Source organism: Onychomys torridus, chromosome 3 (assembly GCF_903995425.1).
Source record: "Onychomys torridus chromosome 3, mOncTor1.1, whole genome shotgun sequence".
Lineage (NCBI taxonomy): Eukaryota > Metazoa > Chordata > Mammalia > Rodentia > Cricetidae > Onychomys > Onychomys torridus.
In genome coordinates this window covers 3,888,809-3,902,381 of record NC_050445.1, presented here as the reverse complement: position 1 = coordinate 3,902,381, position 13,573 = coordinate 3,888,809, and the positions used below count along the sequence as shown (strand labels likewise).

Sequence of the window (13,573 nt, the reverse complement as noted above, 5' to 3'; positions counted from 1 at the left end):
GCATAAGCTGCAGACAGTGGGGGGGGGGGGGTGGGAGGGTGGGGGTGGGCTCAGAGAAAGGGCCCTGGCTTTCAGCAGCTTACATAACCTGACCTCCATTTCATGGCTTATATGCCCCCTTCCCTTCCCTTCCTTTCCCTCCCCTCTCCTTCCCTCCTCTTCTCTTCTACAGCTACCCCCCACCCCATGTTCTGATCATTTCATTTAGACTGTTGCTTTAGGACTAGGCTGTCTGAAACCATGGCAACCTAATAAAAAAAAGTGCACAGCTCTACTCTTTGGTCCCTCCTGGAATCTTTCTAGGCCCTCCTCCAGTGATCTCTGAGCCCCAGAGTTGGATCTGGTACCCCTTATTTCTACCCTTCCATGTATCCCTGGAATCTGTTTCTGCACACACACACACACACACACACACACACACACACACACACACCCCTTTTGGATTTGTTTTACTTTCTTATCTCTGGGTATTGTTTCTTAGCTTGCATTTGGTTCTTCTGATCACAGTTTCGCAGAGGCTGATGTTTTAGACTTACATTTCCCAGAGGTCTGTTCTCTCTTCTCTAACAAACCCTAGCCATCCATTTAAGACTGCTCACAGTCTCCAAAATGCCTTCCCATGGAGAGTGAGGCAGCGGGATTCCATCTCTCTGCATCTGTCGAGTTAGGATCAATGTTTCTCTTCAGAATACATCTTTGGGCTCCCAATGAGACTGGGCTTTATTCTCAAGGTCTGACATTGAGCATTGCCTGAGTGCTCAGACCTGCCCCCCCCCACACTCGGTGGGGTGGGGGTGGGGGTGTGGAAGATGCTAGGGCACCTTCAACACTGAAGGTGAAGTTCACTGCCAGAGCAGCAGGAGACCTCTGCTCTCCCATCCGCCCGACCTGGGTCTCCATGTGCCGCCCACAGCACTCCCACCACCCACTTGTCGTTTTGTTACAAAATACATCCTTTGCAACGCCCTTCTGATTTGCTTGGAGGAGGAGCCAACCTTGGGGTCAGAAACTAATACCACCTTCAGAGGACAGACAAAAGAAACCACTGCCCAGAGGAAGAGCTAGAGGGTGAGAACATTGCTAATCGACTTATTTATTTATTTATTTATTTATTTATTTATTTATTTATTTATTTATTTATTATTTATTTATTTATTTATTTATTTATTTATTTTGAGTTGGCAAAGTATGGGAAGCCTTCCCAGGGCTGTTGGGCAACACATGACTCCAACAATACCATGTCACTCAGTACAATGCAAAGGACACAAAACTGGGGTCAGGTGGGTGGCCAGCTCACTGTGCGACAGGCCAGCTCTGCCATGTCAGGTTCTCAGGAAATCTGCTGCTCTCTGGAATGTTCTATTATTGGGCCTGGGCCTGATGCACTGGAAAGGCTTGCCAACCTGAGGGGTCAGGGGCATTCTCTAAAGGGAAAACAATGCAGAGCACAGCCACAGACAGCAGGAGAGATGCCACCTGCCAGTGAGGGCCAGGGAGTAGGCTCATGGGACTTCAGGCCCTTTAGATGAAACTCATCATCCTGGGCATCAAGAGGAACATGCTGCCATCTGTACTTGGTTCTGTTTTGTTTGGATACTTAAGAAAAAGTCCCCCAAACTATAAAATGAGATTGGATCCAGGTTAAAGTTGAGAGGGAAGGCATGTTTCTCAGTGTCTGCACAGATCCCTGTATTTGGCAGTGACCTAGCGCAGTCCTTGGTCACAGCTAGTTCCTTGGTGAATGAAAGTGAACTGAAGGCAGAGAAGACCGGTACCATGGAGAAGGCAGGCTCAGCAGAGCAGCGCCATGGGCTCTGTTGCTTAGCAACATGTTTCATCTACCTGAGAGGAAGTTATGGCTCTAGGAGGGAGCTGATACACGGGGCTGGTGGAGGATGGGTCCTCAACAGACCCATCTCTCACAAAGCTGAGGCACGTTGATGTCTGTGAGGCAGCCTGTGGAGCAAGGAGTGGCTATCCCAGGGTCATGTGTTCTTATGATGGCAATGTGTTGACAGTCACAGCCAGAGATCAGACCTTCTGCAGAGCTTCACAGTCACAAGGGAAGGAGAGGACAAACACAGGGGTGACAGAGAGGAGGTGGGGTGGGAGGCACCTCTCAGGTGCTCTAAGGACTACGAACTCACCACTTATCCACTTGGCCTCCGGGTCATGGATTTTGAAGTCTTCGCTGAAAAGATCTTCCACGGTCACCTTCTTCTTTTGAGACAGACTAGTATCTTCCACTGGAGGAAAAAAAAAAGAAAGGACAGAGATAGTTAAACACTGCAATGGAGAAAAGACCACATAAGGTGCTGTGATAGCCATTCAGAAATAGTGAGCAGGGTCAGACAGAATTCTGGATTGTGGATGGTAGATGAAAGCTAGTCTTGCTTTTCTTTAATGAGACTATCAAAAACTATGACAAAACTATCATGGTTCAGTAAAATGCCCTCATTCCCCCACCCCACCCCACATACCACAACACACACACACACACACACACACACACACACACACACACACACACTCACGATCCTTTTTCTTAGGCACAGAAATCAATATGTGTCTTAAGGCTGGTAAGGATGATCAAGAGAAAGGCTGTGCTTGTCCAAAACAGAGCTCAATGGTCCTATATAGACAAGTGGGTTGCTAGGAATTGAAAGACACAGGGAATACCCTTCAGACATTCAGCCTCCATTGTGTCACCTGTCTCTGGCCATCTTTGGGCTAAGGGCTAGTCCTTGTTCAGATCAATGGACACCCCAAATATCTGTATGCAGACTCCCAGGACAGCCCCCCGCTTGACCAGAAGCACCTGGGAGAAGCTTAGGAAGTTGATGAAATAATATCCATCTGGAGAGGACATGTTCAGTTAATGGTCCCTCTCAAGAAGGCTTGAAAATCTGCTAGCTTTTATCCTATTTCCAGAGGTCAAAGTGTCCTGGATTTCAGCTCTCCCTCAGAAGGGGCTGTCTCCATTAGAGCCACAAAGTCCATTTATCTGCTTAGGAAAGACACAAGGTTCTCCAGGAGGCCTGAGTGAACAGCTGGAATACCAAAGCTAGGCTGTCCAAGCTACTTCTCTTATTTTTATGTGAATAAGAGATTGTACCTTCAATAGAAATATCCAATAGTGTGTCTACTTAGAATGTTTGCTTCCTTCCCTGTCTTCTTAAATGGAAGATGCTAAATTCACTGGATTTCCTTAAAGACTTAGATCTTCATTTTATCAGCTCAGCTATGATGTGGGGTGATCTCAGCTAACTAGACTTTTGTGGTTGTTTTATTTTTTCAGGGGTTCAGGGGATTGAACCTAAGTCCTTATGTGTGACATCTAAGCAATCTGCCCCAGGGCTTTTTTCTTTTTTTTCATTTGGTTTCTAGTTGTTAAGTTTGTGTTTCTTTCCAATTTCTGGATGTTGAACCATCTTGGGGGCCATCACTGTGCTTGCTCTCTGTGGCTCCATTTGCCTTTTAAATGTTTCTCTTTCCAAATGTGTAGTGGGTCTGGATCATAGCAAGGAGCTTTGAGGGGATTGCATATGGAACAAAGAATGATCTCTGAACGAAGCCCCAGATACTTTCAGGATTTCAGTTCATAGGTTTTATTGCACCACCTTGAAATCCTTCCTTCTGGCTTCTCTGGATATTACATGTTACAGAACTCACTGGAGAATCTGTGTGTCCCTGTGTGGAGCACATAGGCCTGCCTATCAACTCCCTCTCTCCTGTTACACTAACAAGGGACCCCACTTTAACTGGACCATTTCTGAAATGCACTGGAAGTTGTAGATGGACTGGTTTCCTGAACACTAAGTGGAATTGCTATGAATAAAAGTCTTGAAAATTGCAAAGAGATACAATCAAAGGTGTCTTTAATGTGACACATGACCAAGGGTCACATATGGAGCAATCAAGATTCCCAACACAACAACTTAAAACAAGTCAAGCCCTTCCCTCTCATGGCTTTCCATCTACCACCTGAAGAAGCCACAGAAAGAGACACTTTAAAATGTGATGTGTTTTGGCCTCCATGGACATCAGGCATGTATGTGGTGCATATACCTATATGTGGGCACTTACATTTTTATATAAAATGAAATAAATAAACTTAAAAACTCTTATTTTGATTTTTAAAGTTTTTAATAAATATGGAAGTTTGTGGTAGAACACTGTGTGTGTGTGTGTGTGTGTGTGTGTGTGTGTGTGTGTGTGTGTGTGTTCTACTTAGGCAGAAAACGTAACTTTGCCCATAAGCAGTTATATATTCCCTAGTTGCTCTCTGCTGTGTCTTTGGGCCCTAGTGTGGCTACTGTACAAACCATTGGCTTATAGTTTGATTCATTCCCTGTGGCTTTTGAGGTGTTGATAGATACGATCAACTAACTGATGTGTCCATGAGCCACAATGACCCCAAATGCAAGGAAGCTCACAGAGCCGTGGGAGCCAAAGTCACTCAAGCAACCAGAACAGCACAGCAACAGTGCAAGAGCCTCAAGGCTGCCGGGTCAACCACGTGGTCAACAGGAGTAAGACTGAAGGGGGATTTCTGGGAAGGCGTTCCTAAGGAAAGAACAGGGTAGCCCAGACAGAGGCAACAAAAGAACATCCACACTCGGAAGGGCTACAAGGCAAGAACTGCCAGTGGGTTTGGAATTTTGAGGATGCGGTTTATCGGCAAAGCCGATTGTGGCATGTGCAGGAAAAGTGGCTGGAGATGAAGGTAGATGCTCTGATGTTTAGGCACTCTGTTAGATGATGCTCTCTTGTGGCTTTCCTTTTCAAATCTGGGGCAAGAGTCTGTTGTAGCTACAGTCCAGGAATGAGTGACTCTTCATACCAGAAATTATAACAATGACCTCATTTGGCATCACCTTTCCCTGGTCCTTCATGCCCCACTTCTGGAGCTCTACCTGAGCCCGGTAGCCCCTCAGGCAGCCTCCAAAGCTCTTGCTGGCTTCTATGTCTTTGAGCACATCTGTCTGATTCCTTTAGTCCCATCTCCCTATTTTTTTTTTAACACAGCTCCTAAATCTTAAATGTAAATCAGCATATGTTAATTCTTAAAATTCCTGATTAGCTTTTCCAAGGCCAGTGGCTCCTCTTTCTTAGTTTCCATCTTCTTTAATCACATCTATAGGTCTTTAAAAAAAAACCCACAACGATGTTTCCCATTTTCCCTCTGGATCTGAATTCCTTGGCCTTAGTCTTTCCTTGGGTTAATCTGTTTCACTTCAGGGGGCCCCAGCTTCTGTCACACAGCAGTCCTGGGTTGTGGGGGACTTCTGGCTGTGTGGCCTTACACATGATGCTGATGGTCTGGACACAGTGTTTGGATCATGACTCCCGAGTAGCTCTCATGTGATCTGCTGCCTAAACAGGTGACATGATTCCAGCTCCTCTCACAATGAGCCCAGCTTAGGGACAGGGCAATCCCCAACCAGCAGCCTCTCCCATCTGCTGATATCCTCACCCTCTATCATGTGTTCGGGTTTTGTGGGTTTCTGCCTGGTACTTCCTTCAAGGATACCATTCCATTTCAGGTGTGTGAGGAACTCATGTTGCTGTTGATGAGAGCAGCTACACATCAGTGTGTCCCTCTATAATTTCTCTATGCCTATGGCCAAGACAGGGAAGCATACATGCCTAGCTTCCCTCTTAACCCGACAGCCAGCCTCAAGGTGGAGACAAGAGAAGTAGCTTTGACACTTGGGATTTCTCCCTATGGGAATTCAGGGATCACTGGAAAGCAATTTTCTCTCAGCTCTTTAGCTTGATTCTAGATAAGTATATCCTTCTTCTAATCAACCTGTCATAATGGTTATCAGGTCCCCCATGGTCTAGAGTGATATAGACATGAGGGTCAGTATTAAGGTGAGTTGCTCAGCCCCACCTCTTTTTCTAAGATGTTTTTTGGACACTGATATTGTTAAAGAGAACAAGGTTGAGCATATCTTCTCTAGTAGGGATTTTAAAACTTGAAGTAATTCCACCATCCTAGGACATGCTAAGCAGTGGCATCTACAGCATGTAGTGTATGGTGTCTCATCCCTTCTTGGCCATTTTGGGGTGGGGACAGTCTTCAAGGGATAATAGCACTGTGCTTCTTATGATCCCCATAGAATAAGGCAGAATAGCCATTGCAGAGAAGGAAACTGGAACCACTGAGATGTCATGTGACTTCTCCAAAGATGTGCAGCAGGCAGATAGAACAGCCCACGTACTCAGTTTCCAATGCCCAAAGGAGACACAGGCCAGAGAAGGTAGGTCCACAGAGGCAGTGGGACTCACCTGCTGAGGCTCAGTCAAATGGCTTCTCTCATGTAGAACAATGCCCTTACAAATACTTCAGAAGAACACAGGGAACAGACCCGGTGGCTCGTATCTGTAGCACCAGCTCAGTCAGGAAGACCGTAAGTTCAAAGCTAGCCTTAGATTCATACAAAAACTTGTCTCAAAAATCAAACAAAAGAGAAGAAGTGGAGGAAGAGGAAGAAGGGGGAGAGGAAGGAGGCAGAAAAAGAGGGAGGAGATGGAGAGAGGGAAGAGAAGGCGGGAGAGGCAGAAGAGGACAGCAACAAGGAAGCCGCCTATTTACACTCATGTGTCCTGATGGCCTCACTCAGTGAGGCAGCACAACCTGCTCCATGAGGACTGGCCCAACACATGTGGCTTGGCACCAAGGAAAGGGCTCTGTGAGAGCCAAGGGTACCTGTTTGACTCTGCCAGTATTGGTCTGCCTGGGCATCCTGCACCAGGCTCTGCCATGAGCTGGAAGAAGCACTCCCATTCAACTTCTATTTAAAGTACAAACAGCCACCCAGGGACACCTGCCTCAGGCACTGCTCACCCTCCCTTGTCCTTATCTTAAGGAATGCTTGCAGTTTGTGATGAGACCCCAGGACAGGGAGAGCTCAGCAAAATGTAACATGAACCTGGGGCTTTCCAACCTCTTTCCCAGCTAGTGTCCAGCCAATGTAGACAGTTCATCAGATGCCAGCTCTGCTCAGAACCAAGAAGGTGGCATCTCATACCTACACAGAAGCCCTCCAGACAGAAGGGCTGCAACTGCGATCCAGGGGCACTCTCTCCTACCACACAGTGAAACTGATGACCAAACACAGCAAAATGTATTTTTTTTTTTCTGCAGAATTGCTCTGGAATGCACCGACTCTGGATATAAAACATATTATGGTCGGGTTGAGAATGACATTGAGACACCTAACCTCACGTGAGTGACAGCAGAAGGGCTTAAGGAAAACCTGCCCTCAGCCCCTCAGTAGGATGTTTCTTTCGGCCTGGATCACAATGGCCACACCATCTTTTCTTCTACAAAGAGTTAGCAATGGCTTCATCACTATCTTCACGCTTTCATTCTGTTTGAGCTTGGCTTTGTTTCCTTTTCTTTTTAAGGGAGGGACAATGACTTCATCTTTTCAGGGACCTCAAACATTGCAGATGTCTAGTCAACTTCTTCCGAATGCAGAAAGCTTTGTTTTTCCAATCCACCCCATTGCTTTTGCTTATTTCATTTCAATAAGACTGAGTGTTGCTGCAATTTATTGTTTATGATTTTATCCACAGTGTATAAAAGTCCCACACATGATAATTTATCCTAAAAGTTTTTTTCTTATAAGTTCACATTGTCAAAGCCACCCATGAAAACTAACAGCCTATCAGCACAACTAGACACACTGTACTTTTTCATTAAAACACTGGTCACTAAGCCTTCCCCTTTATTATGCATGCCCACAAAACAAGGAATTATTATCATTTACTGTTTAAAAAGCTTCTGAATTCAATACATCAAAAGTATCCAACCACTTTTCAGGCCCTTCAGTCCATTTCTCTATATATTTAAAATAAATTATAACTTTAAAATGTATTTATTGACCTTTGTCCTTTAGTGAGTTACATCTACTTAGTGCCCATGACTTCATCTTACCATACACAGATAGGCTCTGTGTGTATGTGTTCACTTTACCCCTTTACTGAAATACATATTAATTAGAAAAAGTGATTGTATTTAAAAGTAAAACAAGACAAAATCAACATGTCAGTTCACTCTGCCAAGGCTCTGCTTAGTGGGTTCAGTACAGTCTCAGAGTTGTGAAATCAATATTGTAAATTCAAAGTAGTTCCTATGTCTTTAAAAGAAACTTAAGTCATCAAAAGACATCATGCTTCTTTGTTTATCTATATTGCAATGCACAACATTGTATAGCACTTCTCTCTCTGTCTCTGTCTCTCTCTGTCTCTGTCTCTGTCTCTCTGTCTCTGTCTCTCTCTGTCTCTCTCTCTCTGTCTCTCTCTCTCTGTCTCTCTCTCTCTCTGTCTCTCTCTCTCTCTCTCTCTGTGTCCATGCCCATGTATGTGCATGTAGAGGCCAGAAGCTGATACCAGATGTATTTCTTTTTTTTAAGCATTTATTTTTATTCTATGTTCATTAATGTTTTGCCTGCATGTATGTCTGTATGAGGGTCTCAGAAGCCCTAGAACTGGATTACAGATAGATGTCAGCTATCATGTGGGTGCTAGGAATTGAACCCAGGACCTCTGGAAGAACAGATAGAGCTCTTAACCACTGAGCCATTTCTCCAGCCCACAGATGTTCCTGTGTTTTTCTCTCTCTTATTTTTGAGGTAGGGTCTCTCTCACAAAACATGGGTATTGTCATTTGAGTGAGGCTATCTGACCAGTGACCTCCAAAGTCCTCTCTTTGCCCCACCTGCCCAGCACTGGGGTCCTGGGGGTCCAGATTCAGGTCCTCATGCTTGTACAGTAAGCACTTCAACCACAAAGAACCCCCAGCTCCCCCATTCCTTTTTCACAAATGGATAATATCCCCAAGAATTATCCATTCTTTATTAGGAAATCTAATGATGATATGCTCACTGGCTATGTTTTCATTTTCTTTGGAGGAAAGTCTCACTTTCTTCAGATTTTAAAACATGCAAAATTAAGAGATTCACTCTTGAGAGGCAAGAGGCTACTCATGTCAGAAAGACCAAGAGGCCAAAGTATTCATCCTCACAGAAGGCTCTGTGAAGAGCCTGTGTGTGACCCTGCATCCTCCCAGCCATCTCCACAGGACCAGACAGAGATGGTGGTGCCTACAAAGGCCCTGTGGGAAGCCTCCTGTGCAGAGGACTGCAGCCTCAGGACATACATGGAAGACTCAGAGCTCCTTCAGAACTGACTTTGTACAGAAACTTTCAGAGCTGTGATTCAAAGGAGCAGACAGTCTGAAATGAAGGAAGGCTGCTGAGTCCCTAGTACCCAAGCTGAATCAGACTGATGACCCATCCAGCCACAAGTGCACACTACCTTCTGCAATAGAGGAGGAGTACAGGGGGGCAGCCAGAAGAAGGCCGGCACTTCACTTCTGAGAATATTTCTTCAACTACATTGAGAAATTGCTGGGACTGATAACTCTGCCCTACACCTCCACGCCCACCTGTGTATAACCGTTCATCTATGTACACATGTTGGTGTACATGCCTATGGATACTGGAGGGCAACCTTGGGTATCATCAAGAACATCATCCATTTTTCTTTGAAATAGGCTCCCTTTGAGCTAGAAAGATGGTACAGCAGTTAAGATTCTTGCTAAGAATCTGAGTTTGGCTCCCAGTACCCAAGTTACATAGCTCACAAACACCTGTAACTCTAGCTTCAAGGTATCTGATTCCATCTTCTGTGGGCACCTACATATGTGAGCATTTACCCACACACATGTACATAATAAGAAATAAAATGAAAGGCAATCTTTAAAAATAGAAATAGGGGACTCTCACTGGCCTGGAGCTCACAGATTAGAACTGGTCAGCAAGTTCCTCCTGTCTCCATTTCTCCAGTTCAGGGATTTCATAAGTGCAAGCCACCCCACCTGGCGAAACTTGTGAGATCTGGGGCCCAAACTCAAGTCTTCACAGGATGTAAGTGACTATCCCTTGTAATTAGGGTAGTTGTCAATCTTGAACAGGAGAAGGCAGACTATGTTGGTGCCTAAGGCCATCAAAGACACCCATGGGAACTGATTTTATAGAGTGGTATACCAGCCACAATTTGTTTGTTGGGTCCCTAAATGTTGAGGTGACTATGTTTGGAGACAGAGGCAGAAGAGTTTCTCTTTCTATGTGCAGTCACTTGCCACCCCCACCCACCCAGAGGGAAGAGAGAGAGAGAGAAAGAGACAGAGACAGAGACACAGAGAGAGAAGTGTGCAAGAAGCTGCCATCAGCAAACCAAAGGGAAAACGCACAGAGAACAACCTCAGCTGCACCTTGAACTTGGAATTTCACCCTCCAGTACTATAAAAAAAAATCCCATCATCCATTACCCATGAGTTGATGTATTTTGTTATAGTATCCCCACCTGACCAACAAAACTGTTGCTGTCTCCAGATTTCTGTTGACCAGGACACAAAAGCACAGTGTTTGCGGGCAGATGCTGGACTGTGTATTCGTCCTTGCTTGCTTTACATTCAGTTAGCACATCCCCTGTAAGCACTCATACTGTCTACTCTCCCAATCTTGTAGAAATAACCCCACAGAACTGCAAAGAAAACAGTTTGTTTAAGGATCCAGGGTCCAGTAGCAAGAAGCTAATTGTAGCTCTTGATGTAGCTGAGGAAATCAGACAATGTTAGACTTGAGTGCTTGACAGCAAATTGTTTAGTGACACACTGTAGCTTTTCTTTCCATAGCTACAGCCACACTTCCAGCACCTACAAGGGAAATGTGAAATTCATTCATCATTGTGGTGGTTTGAATGAAAATGGCCCCATAGGCACATAGAGACTAGCACTATTAGGAGGTGTGGCCTTGTTGGAGGAAGTGTTTCACTGGAGGTGGGCTCTGAGGTCTCAGAAGCTCAAGCCAGGCCTCATGGCTCACTGTCTCTTCTTGCTGCCTGTGGGTCCAGATATAGAACTCTCAGCATCTTCTCCAGCTCCATGTCTGCCACCATGCTTCCTGCCATTATAATAATGGACTAAACCTCTGAACTGTAAGCCAGCCCCAACTAAATGTTTCCCTGGTCATGGTGTCTCTTCACAGCAATATAAATCCTAACAAATATAGTTACTAATATTTTCTATTTAATTAGCAATCCGGTTACCATTTCATTGGAGATTTTGTTAAAGGGAGAGAAGAGATTTGAAACCTTTTCCATAGCTGAGAGAAAGCCTAGGAGGCAGGGCATAGGTGGTGGAGTGTGTGTCCATGGTGGATTAGGCTTTCAGACATGAGGATTTCCTAAATACAAGAGATATATTGAAGATGGATGGACACAGAATGTATATATATAAAACCATGTTCACATATTGTTATGAAATAAAGGGATTAAGGATTTGAATTAATGTCATTGAGTAAAGAAAATGAAGGCAATGTACTGAGATCCTGATTTTCAAGGATGGCAGTCCATCAATACCGGGCAGTAAACATAATATGAAGACTGAGTGAACACTAAAACCAGAAACAAGTGAAATGATAAAGTCTGAGAGCTGCATTTCATGACAGGAGAAATGGATTATTATCGTCATTTTTGTTGATTCATTTACTTTTCTACTGGTTGTTAAAATTTATATATATTCTTAACAACAGTAAATGTTAATAAAGTCATGTGATGGTTACTCTTCATTATTAAATTGATAGAATTTAGAATCACCATGGAAACAAGCCTCTGGGGATATCTAGGAGTTTCTAGATTAGGTTAGACCCACTCTAAATGTGGGTGGCTGTGGTCCTGGACTGAAGAAAAAGGGGGAATGTGAGCCGAGCACCAGCATCCATCTCTCTCTGCTTTCTGCCCAGCTGCCTCATGCTTCTGCCCCTTGCTGTCCTAACCACATCTTCCTTAAGTTGCTTTGGTCATGTACTTTGTAGCAGTAGTGAGAGAAGTAAATACCACAGTTATGCTGTGGCCATAGCTTGTATTCTCACCTAATGTAGGACCTTAGCCAATGTGTGTAAATGACCCATCAAACAAAGTCAGGCAACTGAGCCCTCTAATGACAGTGCATATGACAGTGTGACCTAGGTATGCAGGGATCCCATAGAGAAGGGGTGGGTGGTCAACTCTTCAGCAGGAGTAACAAGGGTAGACCAGATATCTCAGACCCCTGTGCCATGCAGTATACTCCACACATACCCTGAGGGAGCCTTACTTCTTGAAAGCATCACCTGTTCTATGGAAAGTACATTTTAAAACCAAATCTTGGCCCCATTGATTGATTTCTGTTTAATTGCTATCTCTGTGAATTTAATTCAGACTGTGCATGAAACTTTTGTCTGTTGAGTACATATCAGGAGAGTAGAAACAGAAAGGAAAAGTCAGTATGGGAGACAGGCTTGTCTTTTTCTCTCAAATTTGAAAAAAAAATATCACATCAAACTGAACACATTTCTATTCTTTTCCCAATGGCAAAGATGAATAAGAACCAAACTCCCAGTCAAAAAGAGTGCTCTGGAGGACCAGGAAGGAGCCAGGGCTTGATCTCTATGGCACTGGGTGGGAAGAGTGGAAGGGGAGGCGTGGGCCGATCGGCTCAGTTCTCGCCTTGAGTACACAGCTCTCTCTAGCCCTGACTTCTCCACCCACAGAGTGGGCACGGACATCCACATCACCTTGAAATAGACATCCCACTGTGCCCATACCAAAGCACCAAAGCCTAATACTGGTTGTAGTAGAGGTGACAGAACACTATTTTCACACAGTGTTGGGGACAGAGGCAGAGGCTATTTCACTGGACCACATCAGTCAACAATGCTGTATCCTTGGAGCTCTGAAGAAACATCTGCTCTGGTCTTCAGCCTCCTATAAGAGATCCTGGATCAAGTGAAGCATCATGCTTGCCCTTGCCTCCTGAGGACCTGGATATCTCCTCTTCTGTCTCTGCCAACTCTGTCTGTCCATGTACTTAGAATCTGTGGGATAAGCCAGGATAAGCCCATCTCAAAATGCCTCAAATAACCACCAAAGACCCTCCCCTTCTTTGCCGTGGAACATTCCCATGTCAGGGGTTTGAATGTGAAGATCTTTGTGAAGACACTGTCTAGCCCACCACAGGTCTCTCTTCCATTTGCTACTAGCCAGGACTTTAGAAGTCTCTCTGCATATATAGTAATAATTCATTTACTGAACTCAGAAGGATGTGAAGAATCTGGGCATGTGGTCTGCAGAGATTGCTTAGCAGTTAAGAACACTTGGTCTTCCTGCAGAAAATCCAGCCCCTACATGGTGGCTCACAATCATCTGTAACTTTAATTCCAGAGCATATAATACCCTTTTCTGACTTCTGCAGGCATTGCATGCACACACAGGCATACATACAGCCACACACAGTTAAATAAACACATTTAAAGAAAAAGAGCCCAAGTAAGAAGAGGCAAGTGTGAAAGAGACTGGTGAATCTGGATTCTACACATGATGAGTTAACAAACTCTGGTAATTTTACCACAAGGTTCCTTCAGAGAGGCCCAGTGCTTGTGGGATATGAACCCACGATGTGAGAAAGTGCAAGTGTACTCTTGATCCCTGCAGATGCCCCAGCTGCTAGGTCCAGTAG

At 44.7% G+C, this 13,573-nt stretch overlaps 1 protein-coding gene across 1 annotated transcript in view; it reads right to left on the bottom strand.

The window, feature by feature from the left end:
* Dpp6 (dipeptidyl peptidase like 6) overlaps positions 1-13,573 on the bottom strand; it is a 671,863-nt gene that overhangs the window by 327,229 nt on the left and 331,061 nt on the right. Inside the window, exon 3 of the mRNA XM_036181185.1 lies at positions 2,148-2,246. Within this exon, the coding sequence (XP_036037078.1) occupies positions 2,148-2,246 (99 nt within the window). The remainder of the gene's footprint in view (positions 1-2,147; positions 2,247-13,573) is intronic.